At 39.5% G+C, this 26,563-nt stretch overlaps 1 protein-coding gene across 3 annotated transcripts; it reads left to right on the forward strand.

The window, feature by feature from the left end:
• The first annotated feature begins 4,314 nt into the window (after nt 1-4,314).
• LOC107802093 (beta-glucosidase 18) lies at nt 4,315-8,586 on the forward strand. Of its 3 annotated transcripts, XR_012695680.1 has the most exons (13): nt 4,315-4,691; nt 4,794-4,860; nt 4,960-5,018; nt 5,121-5,196; nt 5,882-5,956; nt 6,048-6,135; nt 6,226-6,478; nt 6,562-6,677; nt 7,165-7,438; nt 7,535-7,637; nt 7,778-7,877; nt 8,030-8,138; nt 8,237-8,586. XR_012695680.1 is itself a non-coding variant. In XM_016625536.2 (12 exons), the coding sequence occupies exons 1-12, from the start codon at nt 4,542-4,544 to the stop codon at nt 8,457-8,459; spliced, it is 1,593 nt and encodes a 530-aa protein (XP_016481022.1). In that variant the 5' UTR covers nt 4,315-4,541; the 3' UTR covers nt 8,460-8,586. The 3 variants fall into 3 exon arrangements, 2 of the variants coding, with proteins under 2 accessions (XP_016481022.1, XP_016481030.1); XM_016625536.2 differs by lacking the exon at nt 7,778-7,877; XM_016625544.2 differs by lacking the exons at nt 4,960-5,018; nt 5,121-5,196; nt 7,778-7,877 and having other exon boundaries at nt 4,403-4,691.
• The last annotated feature ends 17,977 nt before the right edge of the window (nt 8,587-26,563 follow it).

Here is a 26,563-nt window from a genome sequence, read left to right on the forward strand (position 1 = left end):
GTTTAAGCCTCTATCGGACCTGTAGGATCGGATTATTAGACACTATGTCCAATTCATCTTCACTATCTTGAAGTACTTGAATTACCTGCTCGTCCATCTCGGCATGTTGCCGCTTCTAACTCGTCCTGAAGCTTCTTACCGAGAAACTTGTAGGACTCTCTCTTCTTAGTACACACTCGAACCTCGGCCTCCTGTTGAATTGACTACTCCCGATATCAGAGGAAATTCTCATGGTGCAGTACCGAAGCCTGCAAGCATAAAGGAATGTGTTATGATTGTTTTCAACTTTAATTTTAAAATACATAATGAAAAAGACATTCGAAGTTACCCGATTCAATGCTTGTTGAGCTTCATTGAAAAGGCAGGGGATTTCCACCTTGTACATCACGGCCTGATCTTCTTCGGTCACCAAACACCGAAGCTAGCTAGCGACCCCCATGGGGGTAGAGAAAATTCGGGCATCCTCCAGGATAGAGAAAACTATCAACCACTTTCGGTCAGGGTCAATGCTCAGAACCGAGAACCGGTTAACTAACATTGTGCTCGAGAAAGACCCACTGGTTCCCGTCGATGGTACCTTCTTTGGCACCGGCAAGTCTTCGAGCTCAGCGACGTCCTCTAAGGCAGCACACTCTAACCCATCCAAGAAATTCTTGATATATACAGTCCCCTAAGGCCCCTCATAAGATCGACTTTCTACCATTTCGGCCTCATGGATCATGGCATCTAAGAATTGGGGAGACCCCCCGGTAAGGTCAATCGCCTTAAGCGTGTCTTTCGGGGCACTTTCCTCTACTTGAGGAGTATCAACCCCGATCTCTCTCTTGAACCACCTAGCTTAGGGTGGAGTGGCCTCACCCCCTTCTGGTTTGGGATCTTCAGGTAAAATTCCCTTATCGACCGCTTCATGTCGAGACGGTTCAATTTCAGCACCCACCGGTTTAGAGGTCCCTTGTATCACGACAATAGGCCACACGCGGGCTAACAGCTTGGATTGATCTTCTTCTTCTTCTTCGGACTCATCCCTTTAGATTGAGCTTGAGGATAGAGCATCGGCGCTTCCCTTGGGCTTGCGCAACCTCTTCTTCAGTTTTTTCTTTTCCAAGTTTGGGGAACTCAAAGCCCTTTTTCTCTTCTTTTTATCACCCTTCCTCGGAGCAGGGGGACTCGAGAGGCACATCCTCATCACCAGATAGAGGTCTTATAGCAATATCTTTGGGGATACCTACAAAAGAAAACAGAAACGATAATAATATGATAGCGCAAGGAGGAAATCAAACGTTATTGCATCAGAAAGAAAACTTACCACGATTACGGGCCTCTCACCAACCCTTCGACAATTCGCTCCATGCGTGATCGGAATATGGTCTCTGTGACACTAGGCCCTCGACCCACTCTTTGAATTGAGGAACTGCATTCGGCATCCGAGACACAACTGCATCACAAAAATATCGATAAGAGGGAAGGAAAGGGAAAAAACAATAAATAAAGCCTTTAAGGAGAAGATATACTTACGCTTCATGTTCCATTTCTCGGGAAATCGCATATCCTCGGTAGGGATAATGTCCGAGGTCCTCACTCGAATGAATCGGCCCATCCAGCCACGGTCCCGATCCTGATCTATACTCGAGAACGGGACCTCGGTGGCCCATCAAGCAAGTTTGATTAATCCCTCTCAAAATAGTTGGGGACTGTACAGGCGCATAAGATGATCGAGGGTGAAGGCACATCCCTCGATTTTGTTTACGAAAAAACAAAAAAGAATCACTATCCTCCAGAAAGAAGGGTGAATATGACCGAGGGTCACTTCATAACTTTTGCAGAAGGCAGTAATGATAGGGTCTAAGGGACCCAACGTGAAGGGGTAAGTGTAAACACTTGAAAACCCTCCACGTGGGTAGTAATTGATTCCTCAGGCGAGGGAACCACCACGTATTTATCGGCCCAGTTACAATCCTCTTTGACCTTGGAGAGGAGATCATCGGTAATTGTAGATATATACATCGAGACCATCTCACATCGACCCAGTACCGAAGAAGTTTTTTCGATCTTTAAATCAGCACTGATTGGGCACCCTCCTCGAATGAACTCTTCAGGGAGTGGCTCCGCGGAAGCCCATGATGAAGAGGCTTTTTCTTTCAGTGGAACAGTCTTAGAAGTTTTCGCCATTTTAAAGCAGAGATGAAGACAAGAAGAAAGTTACAAAAGGTTTAAGAAATTTGGACACAACAGTTGGAGAGGGAAGAGATTCTTAAAGAACAAAAGTAGAAGAAGATTTTTTGAACATAAAGTTTGAATGAGTGAAAATTGGGATATTTAAAGTTCCCTAATGATGGTTCAAAACCACTAGTGCCCAACCAACACTGACACACATTTAATGCCTTGGAGATTGGACCGAGGGGACATTTCAATGATCTTTTGTCGCTTATGTCATGATCTATCGGAACGAGGTTCGGAAGTTCATATCCTTTCTCGTCATCTTCTCTCCGAAAAATTAGGTGACTATCTGTATACAGTCAAAACCAGGTTCATCCATTGTTTGACCAATCATGGCTGAAACATGGCAGGCCAAAGCTCGAGCTCGGATTATATCGAACCAAGGCACAAAATTAGATCGTCGAGCACGTGACCTAGAGACCGAGCAAGATCGAGGAAAATTTACCGAGCCAAATGACGGAAAGCCAAAATATCCGCAATCGGTCGAGGATTAAATCTCGGCACGTATCAAGAAGAGGCCGATTAATTAGCAAATCATGAGATTCTTTACCTTGTATAGAATTGTACCATGAGTAGAACACCCCCATTATTTAAAGGGGTTCTGATCATTTGTAAGGCACATTGTGACACGCAAAAAGAAAGCAATATACTGATCATTTCTAGTTATTATTATCTTGTTATTCAGTTCTAATACTAGTTGAGACATTTTTTGACTCGATGGTGATCAAACTCAGAGGCTAAAACTGTTCAATTTTGTGGTTTGCATTTATTTTATTATTATTAATTTCAATATTAATTCATCTTCTTAATTTGTATCAAGTTATATCACGTATCCTTAAAACCGCGTATAAATTCAATTGTTTATTTAATTTGAAGGGTAAACAATTATTGTATTCGCTATCCGCTTCAGATACAACGACGAACCTCCATTGACAGGTGGTACAAGTGGAAAGAGGCTCTTTGAGAGTCAAAAAGTTTCGAAATTGTGAATTCAAAAATTGGATTTGATAAATTATTTTTTGTTTGAATTATGTGTTATTACAAATGTTTGGGAGTATTTTTTGAAGTTTATCTCAATTTGATAGAATCCAGTGAAGATTTGAATTGTTTTGAAACTCGAAGAAAAAAACATAAATAGAACGTGCATATTTTGTAAATTGTGATGTATAAATGGCGTGCAAAATATATACAACTAACATAATTGTATACAATTTATATATATATAGCTTTTGATCTAATTCTATATAAAAATAATTGTATACAAATTGTATGTAGATGGTAGGTTTTGATCGAATTTCATACAATAAAAAATTATAGTCTAAGTTATACATAATTAATAGCATTTGACCAGATTTGTATATTTTTTGTAAAAAATATTAGTTGTTTTCTGTAAATAAGAAAACCTAGCTAAAAATAGATAAATAAGTTTAAAATCTCGAATATATAAGAAAAAATTCCATACATAAACACCACTTTTATTGCCCCATATGGCCTTTTTATATTGTTCACTTCGGGTGGTTGTCTATAGTTTTACCATCTATGCATATGCGGGAAAAAAATAAATGGTCAAACATTCGTCACCTTTTCTTCTTGAGTAAACTTATATATATACTTTTTCTGGTGTGTTTATCATTTACAGTATAAAATTAACACGCTTCCTCCATCCCTTTCACCAATAAAATATTCCAAACGTGATCAGCGTTGCGTACCCATGAAAATAAGTTATCTCATAATTAATTATTTTGAGATTAGTTATTCTATCTTTCTATAAGAATAACAAAACACTATCATCCCGGAATAACTAATCTCGGGATTAGTTATATCATAATTTTATTCCGACCAAACGTAAATAAACTCATCCCGAAATTAATTATCCTTTATCTCTCGTATTAAACGAGCCCAGCGAGAAATAAAAACATAAAACGCTATCCCAACGTAGTTTATTGATGTCAAAGATTGGACCTGCTGTTTTATGTGGTTTGCAAAATTGCAATATTAGTAAATGAAATTATTTTACTGATTATCCCTTCACGGCTTCACCTACTACTAATTTCAAATTGATGAATAATAACACTCCTAGTTGGAGTCTGGACCCAACAATTACAATAATTATATTTGAATACTGTGGCCCCGGTAGATGTCACGTACTTCAATATTCTCCTCTTGTAAGTTATGACTATTTTTGGTAGAGAAAATCCTGAACTCCATCTACCATTAGATTGCTGGTGTTTTTTGACGCAATTCACATAAACAGTTGTGTTAGTTAAGTTGGGTCTCAGAAAAAAGAGTTAGGTTGATAATTATTTCGAGTAATTAAACCCGAAATGAAGAGCACCAATAACAGTTTCAACTGCTTATTTCTTGTCTGTCTACTCCTACTTGTGTCTGTAAATTCCTTTGAGGAACAGCAGATTGTTAAGAGATCAGAATTCCCAGATGGGTTTCTTTTTGGAGCTACAACTTCTGCTTATCAAGTACTTTCTGCTCTTAATTATGCTCTTCTATTAGTAATATGTCAACAAAATATTTCACTTTCTTGATTCATCTAAAAAATGTATCTGAATCCTATGGTTTAGATTGAAGGGGCATTTCTTGAAGATGGCAAAGGACTGAGTAATTGGGATGTGTTTAGTCATACTAAAGGTAAATATCCTTTTCATATATCTTCTTGATTCCTAGTTTTTTTATTTCTTTTCTATGCATATGTACTGAGAAAGATTTTCCGCTTTTAAATGGTTTTAGGTAGGATAAAGAATGGAGATACTGGAGATATAGCGGATGATCATTACCATCGTTTTCTGGTTGACTTTCTGTTGTTTTTACCATACTTTCCGAAATAGCAAAATTAGTCCAAAGTTCTTTTAAAAGAAATAAAAGTTACTTTGTGATAACAATTATTGCAGGAAGATGTTGAGTTAATGCACTCTCTGGGGTTGAATTCCTATCGCTTCTCCATCTCATGGAGCAGAATCCTTCCTAGTACGCCCCGTTTTCCTTATCCCTAGCGCGTTTCTTCTTCCCTTTAATCGGATTACTTATTTCGTTTCAGTATTAGTGTTTATTCAAAAAATGGAATTTTAGTCAAAGCTAGAATTTAGAAGAACACGAGTTACTGATAATCAATAGAATATATAAAAGAGAGTAATTTGGATAGCAAGAGTATAATCAGGAGAAAAACAAGTAAACCAAAGTATATTCCAATAGTATTTTGTGTCCTTACAATTGATCAGATATCTCCTTTTTATAGGTATCTTGGAGATATGTGTTTTACCCAAATCATAATGAGGCTATTATGAATAATTAAAGACATTGAATGCTACGTTACATAATCATTATATTCAATACAAATTCTCTAACGTATTCAGCATTTAATGCCTGTCAAATTCTGTATCCGCACTCTTTACTATTGTCAGATTCATTCCTTTTGATTCTTGGATATAAATGACTTAAATAGGTACGGGCACTGAATCCCTTGAATGGCCACTCGTGCCTCTTCCTTTGTCTTTGCTCGTTTCTATTGCTGCTCGTGCCTCTTGACTACTTATAATTCTTTGACCATTTGACCAGTCCACGTGTCTCGACACGTCACCTTTATATATAAATGCAATTTTTCCCAATACAATTAGTATTTCTTATAAATTTTTGTTGTCATGCATTGTGATAGGAGGAAGGTTTGGTAAATTAAATTTTGCTGGTATTATCTTCTACAACAAGCTCATTGATTCTCTCTCACTCAAAGGTATAATATTTGCAGATATTTAGTAGAGATTTTTACTTTATAGATTCTTGAATGTTGTACTTACATTACAGAAATTGGCCTATAATTGCAGGAATAACACCATTTATGACTCTCAATCACCATGACCACCCCCAAGAACTCGAGGAAAAATATGGGGGGTGGCTTAATCCTCTAATGCAGTATGTTTCTTTTTGTAAATTTTTATGGTACATTAGATGGCAATCCTAAGGATGTGTATTTTTAATTGTTTCCCCTTTTATGCCCTATAGGGAAGAATTTACCTATTTTGCTCAAATTTGTTTCGAGAGTTTTGGTGATAGAGTGAAGTATTGGACCACAATCAATGAGCCAAATATGTTTGCAGAAATGGCCTATGTGAGGGGAGTGTACCCACCTGCTCATTGTTCCCGTCCTTTTGGCAACTGTTCAGTGGGAAATTCTGATACCGAACCTCTTATTGCAATGCACAACATATTATTGGCACACGCCAAGGCTGCAAAACTGTATCGCGAGCGTTTTCAGGCAAGTATCTGCTTTCACCTATTCACCTAACTCTTCAAATACTGTAACATGTGCTTACACAAATTTGATGCTACTATATGCAGTCTAAACATGGTGGATTGATAGGGATTGTTGTGCATGCATTTATGTATAAACCGTTAAGGAATGATGACTTTGACCGTGACGCTGCTAATAGGGCTTTGGTATTTACCGCTGCTTGGTAAGTCTTGCCGGGCTTAAAAGTTGGCCTTTAGCTAGCTCGTTCATGCATTGACAGTGGCATATTGGCAATAGGCCTTTCGTTACTCTACTGTGAACTCAAGCTTTGAGAAAACTCGGGAGATCATCATATATTACCTCAGATGTTAAAGTTTAGACTGTTAATATGTCAATTGCCCACTATCTCAGTACCTCTCTTTATCTCCTAACGTGCCTATATGTTTTTCTTGCCCTATATGGCTATTTTCTTTGATTTTGTTAACTTGGATTCCAATACCATTGGAGGCTCCCTTTTCATAGTAAATCTTTTGCTGTAACCAGGCAGTATTAACAATAAGGATATATATGACAGATTCAGCCTTTCATTGAAATTCTACTTGGCCAGTCTCTTGGTCCCAATTTAGCACTTGAAACTTGCGAGTGTGAAGTTTTTCTATTACTAGAACTTGCTCTATAAATCTTGATGTGTTGTTGACCTCTTATCTCAGGGTTTTTGATCCTTTAGTATATGGATATTACCCTCGAGAAATGCGCCAATATCTTGGAAGTTCACTGCCGAGATTCACCTCAGATGAAAGAAAGCTTATCAAGGATAGTATTGACTTCATCGGAGTAAACCACTATGGCACTCTATATGCTAAGGATTGCATATATTCGAGCTGTGTTTGTTCCAATTCTAGTTGTATTGCAGGTGGAGATCACCCTATCCATGGCTATCTCATTACTCTAGGAGAGAAAGATGGTGTTCCTATTGGAGAACCGGTACAATTTTTTTGTTCTTAATCCTAAATTTTGCTTTCCCCACAACCAAAACCCTGCTTTGTCTTCTCATGAGATGCTTTTCCCTGTTTCCCATAGACAGGAATGCCTCGATTTTTTGTCGTTCCTAGAGGAATGGAGGAGATTGTGGACTATATGAAGAAGAGATATCCTAACAAACCTATGTTTGTTACTGAAAATGGTGAATAATCGACCCTCATTCACCTTGTGTTCAATTCATTATGATTCATATTTGTACTTCATCTGTGCATAGTATCACCAGATGAGTTATTACTGATATCTCAGGTGTCTGGTCCTTTTTGTTATTTCCTTCAACTATAGGAGTGATATAGCAGTTGTATTGGATCGTCATTGACATCTACGTTCTTCTGAGCTAAAAACGGAATCCCTGAACCAGTCAAAGTATCTACCTGACTAACAAGTAGGATAAATTCTTAAATTAGAAAAATGTGTCATTTTGAGTTTAACTTCTTTTTTTCTGCCATCCTCTGGTATTATCTAGTCATGTTAGTTATGAGCGATTGCGACAGTGTGCTTAATTTGCTGAAAGCTGACTTATAAGGTGCATTCCAGGTTACTCTTCCCTAAATCCTACTACTGCACAAGCAGCTGAGTTACAGCATGATATTAAGCGAGTTGAATTTCATAAGTCATATCTTGCATCTTTGGCTCGAGCAATCAGGTAAATGTACTCATATCTATCATCATTTACTGAAACAGCATCTCACGGGCAAAACCATGAAATGAATGAAACTTTGTTACCTTTTATTGAATTGACAGGAAAGGTGCTGATGTACGTGGTTATTTCATTTGGAGTTTGATGGATAATTTCGAGTGGGCGAGTGGATATGAGTTGAAATTCGGTCTATACTATGTTGATCGCTCTACTTTAAATAGAGTTCCCAAGCTTTCAGCTAAATGGTATAGAGATTTCCTCACTGGCGAAAAAACAAGTAATGCAATTTCATTCAAGCATACACAAGCTCAGTTATCACACAAATAGTCACGCATGCATGCATAATCACACAAGAACAATAAATGAGATGAGAGCTCTGTAAAATTGAGAAATTCCAGATTTTTATGCATAATCACACTTACAGTAAATAAGATGGCGGTTTCTGATTTTGTTATCCCTTCTATGGATCTACTACCATTCTCCTCTTACATGCCACGTTCGTCTATGAAATGCAAAGTTATGGCAGAATCAGCGTCTGTGATTGCTGCAGCAATATCAGCTGAGGCTCTCCTTTTAGACATCAATAGACGCAGAATTGGTCAGAAGGTGGGAAGGATAGATCCCTTATCTTCTAAAACAACTAAGAGGAAGATGATTAAGACGTTATTGCGGCTAGCATTTAAGCACTTGAGAAATTATCTAATCTGTTGGCACATGCGCATGTTGTCCAGCCAAAGGCCCAATGGCCTAATCCTATTCTCTTTTGGTTTTCATTTCTATTTGGAATTGGATCGGTTTATTTCTATTTTGAGTGGGTTTTGGCTTTAAGAGAAAGCACCACTCATGATCTATAAATAGGACAATCTTGGAGAATTTTTCTATGCTCATTGATACAAGTCTTTGAAAGACTTAAGCACATAAGAGTGGTTTTTGAGAAAGCTTTCGTCAAGAGAGAAGAGAGAAGAAAAATATTTGTTTTGTTGCAGATTTTTATTCCGACCAGCCAACTTCAAATCACGTTTTCTGATTCGTTAACCATTGGATCTGGCTGAAATTTTGACTGAGTGTTCGTAACATCTTGGTCTTGGATTTGAACAGTGGAGATCGGATTTGAGGCTCGTAGTATCTTATTTCGAGCCTCGAACAACAGCTTCGCTTTTGTGGATTATGCTCTTTCTTCAATTGATTAATTGTTGCTATTGTTGCTCCGTATTTGACACTTATTGTGTAGCCAATTTGGAGAACTTTTGTAACCCTCTTATTGTTATAGTGGAGCTTTTTGGATCTTTGTGATCCCGTGGTTTTTACCTTCGATTTGAAGGGTTTTTCACGTTAAAATTTGGTGTTAATTATCTTCTTTATTTTCGGGTTTGTCTCTTCCTCGACATAACAGTGGTATCAGAGCCTTGGTTAATTATCCGGGTTGTTATGGAATGGAGGCGAATATGAGCAAGATGGTATATTTAAATGGGAGAAATTATAATGTTTGAAGAAGCAAGATGAAAGATTTGTTGTTCGTGAAGAAGATGCATCTACCCGTTTTTTCAGCTCATAAACCCGAGAGTATATCCGATGAAGATTGGGATTTCGAGCACCAAAAAGTATGTGGATATATACGACAATGGGTTGAAGATAATGTTCGCAACCATATTGTGAACGAGATATATGCGAGATCATTGTGGGAAAAGCTAGAGACTCTTTATGCTTCAAAAACCGGGAACAACAAATTATCTCTGCTAAAGAAATTGATGACCTTTAAATACAAGGAAGGCAGCCCTATCCTTGATCACATAAATGATTTTCAGGGCGTCCTTGATCAGCTATTCGAAATGGGAGTTAATTTTGATGATGAGATATAATGACTTTGGTTTCTTAATACTCTGCCAGACTCTTGGGAAACTCTTCGTGTTTCTTTGATAAATTCAGCTCCTAGAGGTAAGGTGACCATGGAATATGCCAAGAGTGTTGTGTTGAACGAGGAAGTAAGGAGAAAATCTCATGGTTCGTCCTCACAAGCAGATATCTTGGTTACAGAAGACCGGGGGAGAGATAGAACAAGAGGCTCAAGGAATAGAGGTAAAAGTAGAAGCAAGTCAAGGTCCAAATACTATAATATTACATGCAACCACTGTGGCAAGAAAGGACACATCAAAAGGTTTTGCCGCAAGTTGAATCAAGACACTAGAGAAGGAAAGAAAGCTGAAAATAACGAGAACAATGTTGTTGTTATTGTTCGAGATGACCTTCTTTTTGCTTATGATGAATACGTCATCAATTTGGTATCCCATGAGACGAGCTGGATAGTAGATTCTGGAGCTACCTCACATGTCACACCAAGAAAAGATTTTTTCTCATCTTATACTCATGTTGATTCTGGAGTGTTAAAGATGGGCAATGCCAGTGAAGTTAAGGTGTTTGGTGTTGGCACAGTTTGTTTGAAAACTAATAATGGTTCAACGTTAGTTCTTCAAGATGTCAAGCATGCTCCAGACTTCCCTTTCAATTTGATCTCCGCAGGAAGATTAGACGATGAAGGTTACCATAATGCCCTCTTTAATGGCCAATGGAAGCTCACCAAGGGCTCGTTAGTAGTAGCTCGAGGAGTAAAGTCTGGTCAATTATATGTGACACAAGACTCTATTCTTAATGACTTCATAAATCTGGTGGAAAGTGATACTTTATCAGAATTGTGGCACCGAAGACTGAGTCATATGAGCGAGAGGGAGATTACGTGTTTGGCTCAGAAAAGTTTGCTTTCTGGAGTGAAACAAGCAAAGCTAAAAAGGTGTATCCATTGTTTAGTTGGCATACAGAAAAGGGTTTTCTTTCATAGCCATCCTCCCTCAACAAAGCCCGATTTATTGGAGCTAGTACACTCTGATTTGTGTGGTCCTTTTAAAGTAAAGTCAAAGGTGGTGCACTTTACTTTGTGACCTTCATTGATGATCATTCTCGTAAGCTCTGGGTGTATCCTTTGAAATCTAAAGATCAAGAACTTAACGTGTTTAAGGAATTTCAGGCCATAGCTGAGAGACAGACGGGGAAGAAATTAAAATATATTCATACTGACAATGGTGGTGAATATTGTGGTCCCTTTGATAACTATTGCAAGGAAAAAGGAATTCGTCATCAGAAAACTCCGCCCAAGACACCTCAATTGAATGGTTTGGCAGAGAGGATGAATAGAACTCTAGTTGAGAGAGTTAGATGCTTACTTTCAGAGGCTAAACTTCCAAATATATTTTGGGCGGAAGCACTTAACACTGTTTCCTATGTTATTAATTTGTCTCCTGCAGTTGCTTTGGATGGTGATGTCCCAGACAGAGTTTGATTTGCCAAAGATGTTTCTTATAATCACCTGAGAGTTTTTGGGTGTAAAGCTTGTGTGCATGTTCCTAAAGATGAGAGATCGAAACTGGATGTCAAAACTAAGCAGTGCATCTTTATTGGTTATGGTCAAGATGAGTTTGGGTATCGTTTTTATGATCCAGTTGACAATAAAATTATTAGAAGTCGTGATGCAATATTCTTTGAAGACCAAACTATTGAAGATATTGACAAAGCCGAGAAGATAGATTCTCAGAGTAATGAGAGCTTAGTTGATATTGATCCAGTTTCAATTGCTAAGTCACCTATTGCACATGAAGGAACCCAAGACAATGATGGAGATAGTGATCAAGATCAAAATAATCATCATGGTGTAGATGTTATGGATGCTCCAGTTGATGAAGTTGTGGTTGATCAACAACCAATTCCTGCACAGGTAACTACTCCGAATGCTCCTGAAACCTCTCTTAGAAGATCTACAAGGGAGAAGCAAAAATCCATGCGCTATCCTCCTGAAGAGTATGTACTTTTGACTGACATGGGAGAACCTGAGAATTATGATGAAGCTATGCAAGATACTCACAAAGATCAGTGGATCGAAGCGATGGAAGATGAGATGAAGTCACTCCATGAGAATGGCACATATGAGTCAGTGAAATTGTCGAAAGGTAAGAGAGCTTTATCTAACAAATGGATATTCAGAATAAAGCAAGATAATCATACCTCTGCGCCTAGATACAAGGCGAGGTTAGTTGCTAAAGGTTTTGGCCAGAAGAAGGGAGTTGACTTTGATGAAATTTTCTCCCCTGTTGTGAAGATGTCTTCTATTCATGTGGTTCTAGGCTTAGCTGCAAGTCTAGATTTAGAGGTTAAGCAAATGGATGTCAAGACTGCTTTTCTCCATGGTGATTTAGATGAGGATATTTATATGGAGCAACCTGAGGGCTTTGTAACTAAGGGAAAAGAAAATTATGTTTGCAAATTGAAAAAGAGCCTGTATGGATTGAAACAAGCTCCAAGGCAATGGTATTTGAAGTTTGAATCTGTCATAGAAGAACAAGGGTACAAGAAAACTTCTTCAGACCACTGTGTATTCTTCCAGAAGTTCTCTGATGATGATTTTATTATTTTATTGCTTTATGTGGACGACATGCTTATTGTTGGCAAGAATAAATCCAAAATTGCAGTCCTTAAGAAGCAGTTGAGTAAATCGTTTGCGATGAAGGACTTGGGGCCAGCAAAGAAAATCTTGGGCATTTAAATCCACCGACACAGAGATAGAAATGAGTTATTTCTGTCCCAAAAGCAATACATTGAGAAGGTACTCAAGAGGTTCAATATGACAGATGCAAAAGTGGTTAGTACTCCTCTTGCTAAACACTTCAAATTGAGTATTAGTCAGAGTCAATCTACTGATGAAGAGAAAAAGGAGATGTCTCGTATTCCTTACTCTTCTGTCGTTGGTAGCTTGATGTATGCTATGGTTTGCACTAGACCAAATATTGCACATGTCGTTGGTAATGTTAGTAGATTCCTTTCTAATCCTGGAAAAGAACATTGAGATGCAGTAAAATGGATATTAAGGTATTTGAAAGGTACTGCAGATTTAAAGTTGTGCTTTGGCAATGGCAAGCCTGAACTTGTTTGTTACACAGACTCTGATTTAGGAGGCAATCTTGATAATTCAAGATCCACTTTCGGTTATTTGATCACTTTTGCAGGGGGAGCTGTTTCTTGGCAATCTAGACTACAGAAGTGCATAGCTCTATCCACCACAGAAGCCGAATATATTGTTGTCACAGAAGGTGCCAAAGAACTGTTATGGATGAAGGAGTTTATTAATGATTTTGGCTTTGAGCAGCCAAGGTACATCTTATTTTGTGATAATCAGAGTGTTATCTGTCTCACCAAGCACTCCAGTTTTCATTCTAAGACCAAACATATAAATAGAAAGTATCATTGGATAAGAATGTTCGTGGAAGAGAAATTATTTGAGGTTGAGAAGATACACACTGATGAAAATTCTTCGGATATGCTGACAAAGGCGATGGTTGCAGATAAACATGAATTTTGTAGAAAATTGGCAGGCATGAAGCCTGTCAATAGTTCCTCCACTTGAAGACACATTTATCCCCTTGGCTGGAGGGGGAGCTTGTTGGGCACATTCCCATGTTGTCCAGCCAAAGGGTCAATTTCCTCATCCTATTCTCTTTTGGTTTCCATTCCTATTTGGAATTGGATTCAGTTTATTCCTATTTTGAGTGGGTTTTGGCTTTAAGAGAAAGCACCAGTCATGATCTATAAATAGGACAACCTTGGAGAATTATTCTATGCTCATTGATACAAGTCTTTGAAAGACTTAAGCACATAAGAGTGGTTTTTGAGAGAGCTTTCGTCAAGAGAGAAGAGAGAAGAAAAATATTTGTTTTGCTGCAGATTTTTATTCCGACTAGCCAACTTCAAATCACGTTTTCCGATTCGTTAACCGTTGGATCGGGCTAAAATTTTGACTGAGTATTCGTAACATCTTGGTCTTGGATGTGAACGGTGGCGATCGGATTTGGAGGCTCTTAGTATCTTATTTCGAGCCTCGAACAACAGCTTCATTTTTGTGGATTATGCTCTTTCTTCAATTGATTAGTTGTTGCTCTTGTTGCTATTGTTGCTATTGTTGCTCCGTGTTTGGCACTTATTGTGTAGCTAATTTGGAGAACTTTTGTAACCCTCTTATTATTAAAGTGAAGTTTTTTGGATCTTTGTGATCCCGTGGTTTTTACCTTCGATTTGAAGGGTTTTCCACGTTAAAATTTGGTGTTCTTTATCTTCTTTATTTTCGAGTTTGCCTCTTCCTCGACATAACATAATCGAGCAAAATAATGTGATTCACCGTCTCTATAGATTAAACAAGACTTATCTATTGCACCTGGTATAATTTCTTGGCCTTGGCCATATGCCTAAGTATATGACTTCCTACCGGTGCCTTTCATTTATTACAATCTTAACTTCTCAAAAAGAATTTTCCTTTCCTTCCATAGCTTTTGGTCCATGAAAAAGGAAAATTCGTAGTTTTTGGTCAATGAAATATATATATATATATATATATATATATATATATATATATATATATATATATATCTTTCAAAAGCAAGAAAGAAATAGTACTTTTTGGTTTTGTGCTATGTTTTTTTTTTTGGTTTCCCACCCGGTGTCCGGTATCCGCATTAGAGCCTGACTATATTCGGATTCGCGCCGCGTAGGGCCCCACTCGGGGGGAAGCGCTCGTTACCAAGGAATTGTCGATACCTAAGGCTCGAACCCAAGACCTCTGATTAAGGAAGGAACGGTCTCATCCACTGTACCACATGGTAGTGGGTGGTGCTATGTTCCAAGAATAGCATCAGAATAAGATAAGCATAAGTATCCAAGTTTTGGCTATGCAATCTTTTTCTTTATTAACTTCCTCCTACCCGTGGCGGAAGCCGGATTATATTAAAAAAAATGCAAAAAATATAATTTATAGAAGCAAACACACAAGAAGCAAGGAAATTGAACATCTACTAAATAGACATAAGAAAATAAGTATTCATGTTAAAAAGAAGATCTCTCTTTTTCTTCATACTTAGGAGGAATGCGCATCAATAAAACTTTCCTTCCATATAGCAATTCTTTTTCACATTCAATCATGAGAGGGCAACTTGAACAATTAAAGCTATGCCCTCTTACACTGTTGACTATGAACAATTTACAGCTAATGATCAAATTCTAGCAGATCAAACATATGGGACTTAAGGGGGGCCTAATTTAAGTTTTCAAACAAGTGATGATTTAATGAAAGAAACTACTAGTAGGGATATGAATAGAGTCTCGCTCAGTAAAGAAAGTTGTAAGATTCATTAAACAGAAGAAGAGCATTACTTTCGAATGATAACTGCTTCTTCCTACTGCGAGGGCCTTGCACGAAACCAAACTGCCCCCGCCGGATCAAGGCTGAGGAAAACCTCTCGTTGCTGAGCTTGCCGTTAAAGACAGTGGCGGACTTATGTTTTCAAGTATGGGTGCTGAAGCACCCATTGACTTTGGCCAAATTTTGTTACCTATTCATAGATAATACTTAAAAATTTGAATAATTGACCATGAGCACCCACTATGATCATGTTTGACCACTGTAAATTTACACTAAAATTAGTGAAGCACCCACGACCTATAAATCTTGGATCCGCCACTGGTTAAAGAGTAAGATGATGATTCTATAGCAGCTCCGATTCCTTCACCGAGAATGAAAAGTGATGAGCGGTGGTTAGATATAGGGGCTTCGCCAGCTTGGATTGGAAGGAAGGGCTTCGCTTTTTTAGGCTGGTTTTGATGAGCGTGGCTAAGTTCGGGATTCAATATCACTTTTCGCTTGAAGTGGCTCACCCAAGCGAAATTTTATGAACAAACGCTGATTTCAAAAAAAAGTAAAATTTTATGTTGGAAATTTTATGAACAAACGTTGATTTAAAAAAAAAAAGTGAAAATCTTTTGGAAAAAAGAGAAAATTTTCTTATGTCCAAAGGGGCTCTAAGTGTTACAAAATCATAACTGGAGGGGCGTCTCTAAATTATTCCTAAAATATTGTACACCACTATAATTCGGTTACGGGTCATCCGCTTACACAGATTCGAAAAATAGTCACGGTTCAAAATTTGATACTCCTTGTCCTTGCTTGACGACATTTCGTTTCCAATTAAGCAATAGCATATTTTACATGGCATTATGAAATTATTTTATACTAAATTCAACATTGGATAACATATACATACGTGGATTATAATCTCATTTTTAATTTGATGAATCAATAAACATTCGCAAAAAATATATATGCATTCAATAATTATTGTTATTAGTGATTACTAATTCATATATTACGATTCTTACATTATATAATCATCTGCATAATTTTGGCAGTGAACCAAACTACCTTTAATATGAATTGGAACTTCAAAAATTATTGACTTCAGATAGAGGAGATAAGCCAACTCAATGTGCAAGGTTTTTCTCGCGGAAGCACAAACAGAGTTGAACCATAATTGCACACATTTTTCAATATTTTTGGTCTCATAACTTCTCACCCTTTCCAAAGCTTTAGATATGCTTTTTAATTATTGGTTGAGTCAGGAAATCTTCAAAAGCATTTATAAGTTGAAATATTTTTATGTGGAAAATATCATCAGAAACGTGCGAATCCGTTAAACAGGCCAGCATGATATGGGGAGGGGATCACCTCCATTTAATTTTCATCTACTCCCACCGGTGTGATTTTTTTTGGTCCTCTTCACGTGGTCCATAATATTTAATTTTTTCCGGACGTTAAGAAAGAATTTTTTTTAAAAGTTGTCCTTAGAATAAAGAGCTTAGAAATATTTGTTATATTTTCAATAAACAAATTAATGTTAATATGGTCAATTTTATTGGTAATTAATGTTAAAAGGTATTCTTTAACATGTGAGAAAACAGGTAAAAACTCAATTAAAGTGAACAGAATGGAGTAATACTTAATATATTTATACATAGTGGACGGTTTTAATTTGGATGTGCGTAAGGACCATTAGAGATAAAATTGTCCCATATCAATATATTTTTATTATTAGGTTTTAAAACCAAAATCTTGACGGACTAAGAATGGTCAGTAGCCTTTCTTTTATGCGGGATTGCCTGTTGATGCAAGGAATAAGGGCTGGCTTGATGCCAAGAAGAAGCTGGTGGAGGAATAATTCTGTCTGCTATATTTAAAACTAATAAATACGGGCTTCTGAATTGATCTCATATTATCTAATCACACAATTATGATTATTCTTTTTTTATTATTAATCCAATGATCGGGTTTTCACGTCTTTTGGTGATGGAGTACCACACAATTGTGATGCATTAACACTTTCTTTAACGAAGGTTGTTGGTCTTATGGAAAGGGGTGGGAAAGAGTATATTGAAGCAACAAGGAGTTCTCTCTCCATTATGTTTTACATTATTATTGTTAATAAACAGGTATATCAATTTAATTAACCTTCTGACATGAACACGCGCGGTTTTTATTTGAAACAGATAGTATCCATGGTTGTGATGTGATCAGGAGACCACGGATTTGAGCCGTGCAAACAACCTCTTAATTAAAAAAATGTATGATAGGCGGCATAAAATAAACCTTGTAAGCTAGCCTTTTTCCGAATCTTTTTTAGATAGTATCAATTGCTTTAGTTGTCTTTCTGAAGATATTAAAAAAAATATTTTCTTAAGTTTGATAACAACATATTTGAGTTCAATGACATCCAAGTATAAAAAGTTTCAAGACAGGAAAAAGAAAAAGAGGTTAGCAATATCTGCAGACATCCCCTTAAAGTTGAATTCAAAGGCACATTTTCGAACATACTTTAAGTGCCTAATGGGTAACAAACTCAGTTGAGATATTTAAGTGAAAAAATATGATAATTTTAAAGGACTGTTTATGTATTTAGACTTAAATAAACTACTACTACTACTACTATTTTTATCTTAAAATTAGAATATTTTCTATCATTTCAACGTAATACATATTACTATCATAATAACAAGTGCCGCAAATATGCATATTTAAAAAAGTAAGTCATTCATTTGTTGTGTGAGATATATACTACTCCTTGTGTTAACTTTTACTTGTTTATTATGGACTTTACACATCGCTTAAGAAATAATAAATGAAGTGCATAATTTACCATGATACTCATATTAACTGATGCATATTTTTAATGAATTTGAGAAAATGAATTGAAATGAGTAATTAATACTATGGGTATAACAGGAAAAAAGAAATTGTCTTCTCTTTGTATGGGTCCAAATTTGACCAATCACGACCGACGACGAGTACGACGAATGACGGGATCTCCTTGAATTGATGCTCTGAGGGAGACGACCTTAAGGCAAACAAGAGACTGTACGACCCTTGTAATAGTGTAGGCCCATTAGGGGACATCAGAAATATTCCATAGAATATTCCTCGTAATTTATCTTTTACAGTTTAGAAGGGTTTCGCTCTTTGTATATATAGAGGGCAATAACCTTGTAAAAGGGGGATCCGGATATTGGCTGCATTACTACTTACGAATGAAAAGGTTTCTAAAAGATTTTGATGAAAGTAGATCGTTAAAGGAATCTTGGGACCCGCCTTCTTTTTATCTATCATTCTTTCTAGAGGTTAGTATACTCAGCTAAGATTTACCCCTTCATCTTCGATTGATTTGTTTAAAAAGTTTTCAATATTTTTTGAGTCAAACAATTTGGCGCCGTCTGTGGAGATTTCTATAGCTGAAATCGTAGTTTTCATCTAGATTCTTGAAAGAAATAATCACTTTTTTCAGCTTCATAAAAGCCAACAATGGCGGAAAAGGGAGAAGCGAGGCTAAAGGCAATAGTGGGCGTCACAAACAACCTCCTGAATTCCCTCAACGAAGCCAGTGGAGAAGACAATGAAAATGCAACACCAAGTGTTACACGTGAGGGAGAGGTCTCACCTCCCCCGCACGGGGATTCAACGATTTTGCGTGAGAGGGAAACCTCAACATCCGCAGCAGGAGAAGCGTCACCAACTGTCAAAAGGCTACTAGAAGAATGGTTGATAAGTACCTTGAGCAACATGCTCGAGAAACCCGTTCAGAGAGGTATCGAAGACACGTTACCCACAGAAACCGCAGCTGCTGCCGATGAGCCAAACACAACACGAACAGGTAACACTCGTACTGTTACTGATGTAGGCGACGATGCACTTACGACCGTCTTAAAGAAAGTGGAAGAGATGGAAAATGAGAACAAAACACTCCGCGATCAGATTAAGGAACATCAGGAAAGGGTCGATAAAATACCAAGCGCTCCGAAGTTGTTACCAAAATGCGATGTGGGCCGATTCATCGAACAACCATATAGCGAAGGAGCAGCTCCCCATTCTATTCCAAAGACCTTCAAAATGCCGCCATATTTGAAAATATATGATGGTACCACGGACCCGAAAGATCACTTAACCCATTATGTTACCGCAATAAAAGGTAATGATTTATCAAAAGAACAGGTGCCGTTTGTACTGCTGAAAACGTTTGGAGAAACTCTGACAGGGGAGCGCTGACATGGTATTCCCAACTACCAGCATGATCGATATCAACGTTCGAAGAGATGGCAGATAAGTTCATCACCGCGCACGCGGGAACGAAAAAGGCGGAGTCTAGGGTCGATGATATCTTCGCCGTCAGGCAAACGACGGGCGAGGGACTTCGGGATTTCCTAGCCTGATTCAATAGGGTAAGGATGAGCCTATCAAACGTGTCAGAAAGGATGGCAGTAGCAGCCTTTCAAAATGGGCTAAACAGAAAGGGGTCAAAGGCAACCAAAAAGCTACTCAGTAGACTCATGAAGTACCCCCCTCCCACCATGTGGGAAGAGATCCATAATGCCTATTGCGCCGAAGTGAGGGCAGACGAGGATGACCTGAATGGCCCACTTCATTGATTAACATCAGTCCAGACCGAGACAAGGAGAGATCGCCACAACAACGGGCGAAGGGATCAACTACCACGTTTCAATCGAGAAAGGCACCAGCCTTATATCCGAACATCCAATCTGCCTCCTCCATGACAGGCAGATGTCGCGCTTCGACATACCGCACCCCCGCCCCCGAAATGAAAGAGGTATGCCTCCATTGCTATCTACTCACAATATGGAATACCTGAAACAAGAGAGGGTAGGTAGAGCACTTTCGCCTTTTAAGCTTTGCTTTCTCGATCCACTACTATCTTACTAAAAAAAAAAGAACTTCTGAGTTTTTGTGTTTCCCCTTCAGAAATAGTGTACGCAATGGAAAAGCTCTGCACAATGGTGCAGTGGCCGCAAAAGATGAAGTCGGATCAGCATAAGGAGGTCAAACGTCCTGTGTGAATTCCACCAGGAAAAAGGACACAAGACTGAAGACTGCATAAGTCTACAATAAGAAGTAGTAAGAATGTTAAACCAGGGATACCTGAAAGAACTGATGAGCGACAAAGGACGAGCCAATTTTGCTTGAGGGCGCGATCAACCTCAAGGACCTCCAAAATCACTATCACCAACTCGTGCCATACAAGTGATCATTGGCGGCAGCGACGTCACAATAATCAACCACGTGAAATTTACCACCACACATAAACTCAAACGGATAGTTTCCCACGAACGGTATGACGACCTCGAAGACGGTATCATCTTCGATAAGTCGGATACCAACGATTTATCTTTCCCTCACTATGATGCTTTGGTTATAACTTTATGCATCGCGGATACCGATGTAAAAAAAATAATGGTGGATGATGAAAGCGGCGCATGTATTGTTCACCCACGAGTTCTCATGCAGATGAGGCTCGAGGATAAAATAATATCGCGTTGCATAACACTGACAGGTTTTAATAATGCAGTGGAACAAACCTTTGAAGAGATAGTGCTACTCGTCCTAGTAGGAGGGGTCACCTTGAAAACGACATTCTATGTCATGAATCAGGAAACAACCTACAACGCCATCATAGGACGCCCATGGATACACGCCATGCAAGCCGTCCCGTCAAGTTTCTATCAAGTAATCAAATTTCCCACCCCATGGGGGATATTCAGCATCCGAGGCGAGCCACGCACCACCCAAGAATGCTACCGGATCACCCAATATTGCACACACACCAAACAACTAAAAGGGACAAGTGCGGAGGCATAACAATCAGCCATGTCGGGAACCAAACCCGACGTACAAGTAGAGGCCATCAAAGACCCGGACATCGTAGAAGCTTGCAAGGCATCCATATAAGATCTCGATCTCGTCCAACTGGACAACACCGATAGCACAAAAAAGGCTTATGTTGGACACAACCTCTCAGAACCAGGTATATATCATGAGTTTTTACCTAACAACGTCGATTTGCTTGCCTTTTCCCACTCAGATATGCCAGGAATCCCAGGGGATATCACCACACACAGGCTGAATGTCGATCCGCTTTGCCCGTTGGTACAACAAATAAGGAGAAAGTTCAATGCCACCATCAATGAGGCGGTTAGTGAGGAGGTTGATAAATTGCTCGCTAACGGTTCCATCAGAGAGTCAAAATACCCTTAATGGGTCGCCAATGTGGTCATGGTCAAAAAGAAGAACGGGAAATTGAGGATGTGTGTCGACTTCACCGATCTAAACAAAGCATGCCTGAAGGACTCCTTTCTATTACCCATATCGACCAGCTCATCGACGTAACAGCGGGCACGAACTACTGAGCTTCTTGGATGCTTACTCCGGTTATAACCAAATTTTAATGGCTGAAGAGGATCAAGAAAAGACAACTTTTGTCACACACCGAGGAGCGTATTACTATAAGGTAATGCCGTTCGGACTCAAGAATGCAGGGGCCACGTATCAAAGATTAGTTACCAAGATGTTCAAAGAACAGCTCGGTAAGACCATGGAGGTTTACATCGATGACATGCTAGTCAAGTCGACAAAGAAAGAGGATCACATTGGCCATCTAAAAGAAGCCTGCGAGATATTAAGGCAATACAGGATGAAACTAAATCCCGAAAAATGCGTATTCGGCGTAACTTTCGAAAGTTCCTTGGTTTCATAGTGTCATAAAGGGGTATCGAGGTCAACCCGAATCAGATCAGGGCCATCGATGCAATACCGAAGATGCTGACCAGCAAAAAGTAGGTGCAGAAATTAACAGGACGAATAGTCGCCCTATTGAGGTTCATTTCGCGATCCTCAGATAGATGTCACAAATTCTTCAATGTTCTAAGGAAAGACCATGGACTGCAATGGAATGAAGAATGCGTCGACGCCCTGAGAAAACTGAAAGCGTATCTATCTTCGCCACCACTACTCATCAAGACGGACCCAGGTGAATGTCTACTTGTGTATCTGGCAGTTTCTGAAGTCGTGGTAAGCGCAATCTTGGTCCGTGAAAACAAAGGTACGCAATTTCCGATTTACTATATCATAAAAACCTTAATCGATACCGAAACAAGGTACCCTCACCTTGAAAAATTATCTTTGCCATTAGTCGTAGCTTCACGAAAGCTTAGACCATATTTTCAATGTCACCCCATAAAGGTGGTGACAACCTTCCCCCTAAGAGGTATCCTACACAAACCTGAACTATCGGGTAGACTGGCCAAGTGGGCCATAGAACTAAGCGAGCACGACATAACATACCAACCGCGAACTGCCATTAAGTCGCAGGTGCTCACCGATTTTGTTGTTGATTTAAGCGCAGAAATATTGCCTGAAGTAGAACAGGAAGCACTATGTGCTTCCACACATACCGACCTCTGGGTCTTCTACACCGACGACGCCTCTAATGCCTCAGGATCGGGACTGGGACTCGTCCTCGAAGTCCCTACAGGCAAAGTAATTTTCTAGTCCATACGATGCCCTGAGATGACTAACAACGAGGCTGAGTATGAAGCTGTGATTGCAGGTTTGAAGTTAGCCCTCAAATATGGCGCCTGACGACTCGTCCTTCATTGCAACTCTCAACTCTTGGTGAACCAAGTCACCGGGATTTTCCAACTCAAAGAACTTAGACTACAAACGTACCAGTCAAAAATTCACAAACTACTGCCAAAATTCAATGAATGTCGCCTCGACCAAATACCCAGGGTGCAGAATATCGAAGCAGACGGCCTCGCCAAACTAGCGGTGGCCACCAAAAATATCAACAAAGAAAATGTAGTCACCCTTCTCTATTCCGCAATAGACCACATCGAGGTACACTCTATAAACCTAACTTGGGACTAGCGCAACCGCCTCGTAGCATATTTACAGGATGGAACGCTCCAGCAAGATAAGAAAGAAGCCAAAACACTCCGGGTACAGGAAGCCATATACAGCCTTGTAAACGGTGATATCTACAAATTAACATTTGGCAACCCCCTAGCCAAATATCTTGGGCCAAATCAAACAAGACGAGTACTGGAAGAAGTACACGAAGGGCACTGCGGCGCCCACACTAGAAACCGCTCCCTCGTTTGATGCCTCATCCGCGCCGGATACTACTGGCCCACCATGAAAAACGAAGTCGCGGACTATGTCAGAAGATGTGAATAGTGTAAGAAGTACGCCCCTATGATACATCAAGAAGAGGAAATACTTCATTCCGTCACTTCACCATGAACATTCATAAAATGGGGGATGGACATAGTCGGTCCCCTTCCAGCAGGACAAGGTAAAGTACGTTTCCTTTTGGTTTTAACTGATTACTTTTCTAAGTGGGTGGAAGTAGGTGCATACACTCAGATACGTGAGCAAGAGGTCATCGCTTTCATATGGAAAAACATAATATGCCATTTTGGCATCCCCAAAGAAATCAGCTACGACAACGGACCTCAATTTGTCGGAAAGAAAATGACCGAGTTTTTTGAAAAATGGCACATCAAATGAATACACTCCACGCCATATCACCCCGCCGACAATGGTCAAGCCGAATCCTCCAATAAAGTAATACTGAATATATTGAAAAAGAAGCTTGAGGATGCTAAAGGGCTATGGCCTGAACTACTAGCGGAAGTATTATGGGCATACCGCACTACACCAAAAACCAGCACAGGTGAGATGCCATATTCACTGGTCTATGGGACTGACGTAGTTATACCCATCGAGGTCGGAGAGCCTAGTTTGAGATACTCCAACTAAAGCGGACCGAGCAACAATGAAAGTAGACTACAAAATCTGGATGAAGTCGAAGAACGGAGAGACATGGCCCATATAAGAATAGTGGCCCAGAAGCAACAAGTAGAAAGGTACTATAACAAGAAAGCCAAAGTGTAACTGCTCAAAGTCAAAGACTACGTCCTCAAAGCTAAAACACAATCCGCAAAAGACCATAATGAGGGAAAATTAGAAACAAACTGGGACAGACCATACAAAATCATGACCGCAGCAAATAAAAGAGCATTCCAGTTAGAGACAATGGAGGGAAAACTACTCCAAAACAACTGGAATGTCACCCACCTCAAATACTTCCACTTCTGAGAGGAGGCGCCACCTAAGTCCTACTCTTTTTCCCTCACCCGGGTTTTGTCCCAATGATGTTTTCCCGATGAGGTTTTTAATGAGGCGACAAGGGGGGCGTCTCGAGGTCTGAGGAATTGTTCATTACCCCGTCCATTGACATGATCTTCGATACGGAGTAATGAAGGGACTTGATATAGATAATCGAATCTCCATTGTATGTAAAGAGTCGACATGCGATTCCTACAAGAATGTAATCAAATCTCCATTGTATGTACATAGTCGACATGGAATTCTTACAAGAATATAATCTAATCTCCATTGCATAAATAAAGTCGACATGTGTCTTCCTACAAGAATATAATCGAATCTCCACTGCACAGATAAAGTCATGTGCCTTTCTACGGGAACACGATCATACCTCCAACATGGAATTGCCAAGGCCATCGACAAAACATGAGTTCGACCTCGTTCGAACTATGACGGGATACTACAATGACAGTTCGAAGCAACATCCCAATGGCCAAGGCCATCGACGAAACATGAGTTTGACCTCGTTCGAACTACGACGGGATACTACTTCAACGACAGTACGAAGAAACATCCCAATGGACAAGGCCATCGACTAAAACATGAGTTCAACCTCGTTCGAACTACGACAGGATACTACGTCGACGACAGTTCGAAGCAACATCTCAATGGCCAAGGCCATCGACAAAATATAAGTTCAACCTCGTTCGAACTACAACGGTATACTTCAACGACAGATCAAAGCAACATCCCAATGGCCAAGGCTATCGATGAAACATGAGTTTGACCTCGTTCGAACTACGACGAGATATTACTTCAACGACAGTTCGAAGCAACATACCAATGGTCAAGGCTATGAACAAAACATAAGTTCGACCTTGTTCAAACTACGACGGGATACTTCGACGACAGATCGAAGCAATATCCCAATGGCCAAGGCCATCGATGAAACATGAGTTTGACCTCGTTCGAACTATGACAGGATACTACTTCGACGACAGTTCGAAGCAACATCCCAATGGCCAAGGCCATCGACTAAAACATGAGTTCGACCTTGTTCAAACTACAACGGGATACTACTTCGACGACAGTTCGAAGCAACATCCCAATGGCCAAGGCCATCGACAAAACATAACTTCGACCTCATTCGAACTATGATGGGATACTTCGACGATAGATCGAAGCAACATCCCAATGGCCAAGGCCATCGATGAAACATGAGTTTGAACTCATTCGAACTACGACAGGATACTACTTCGACGATAGTTTGAAGCACCATCCCAATGGCCAAGGCTATTGACAAAATTTTGGTTCGACCTCGTTCGAACCACAATGGGATCCTACTTCGACAAAAGTACAGAGCAACATCCCAATGGTCAAGGCCATCAAAAAAAGAGAAAAAGGAATCAACCACACCCAAATGATAAATCGACTCAACAGCTCGACAGGTATACCAAATACCATAGAAATTACAAAGATCACCAACCCATCGACAAAACAAAATCTACATTGCATCAAAATAATTTACACTGATCCTTACAAAACGGGCTCAAGCATGCTCCCTCCCACAAAATCCCCAAAGCAAAAAGAAAACACAATATTACACATCATCCTCGGTAGGGTAAGCTTCTTCGTACAAAGAATCCGAAGCAAGATGGTTCACCTCATCTAAATTGATATCATCTCCATTAAGGGTATGAGGGTCGTACCCATATGCCTCACGAGCTGCACGAGTTCCGTTATGCACGGTTTGAAGCTCTGCCTCAGTTGCCCTCCCCTTAGTGTGGAAAGCCTTGTACACGTCAAGTTGGGCCTCAGCAAGAACCCACAACTCATATAAGCGACGAGGTATGACCGGGTCAGCTGGAGAATGGGACGTGGAAGGTTGAGAACGTCGAGTTGCATCCTCCACTCTCAGCGAGGCCACTTGCCCATTCAATATAGATAACTTCGCCTACAACTTTTTAACACGCCCTTCAAGCCCCGTGACCTTAATATTAGAGGCCTCCCTCTCTCCAGTCAGCTCCGACCTACAATTACGGAGGGCATCCTCTAACTACAC

This window comes from Nicotiana tabacum, chromosome 10 (genome assembly GCF_000715075.1).
Source record: "Nicotiana tabacum cultivar K326 chromosome 10, ASM71507v2, whole genome shotgun sequence".
NCBI lineage: Eukaryota > Viridiplantae > Streptophyta > Magnoliopsida > Solanales > Solanaceae > Nicotiana > Nicotiana tabacum.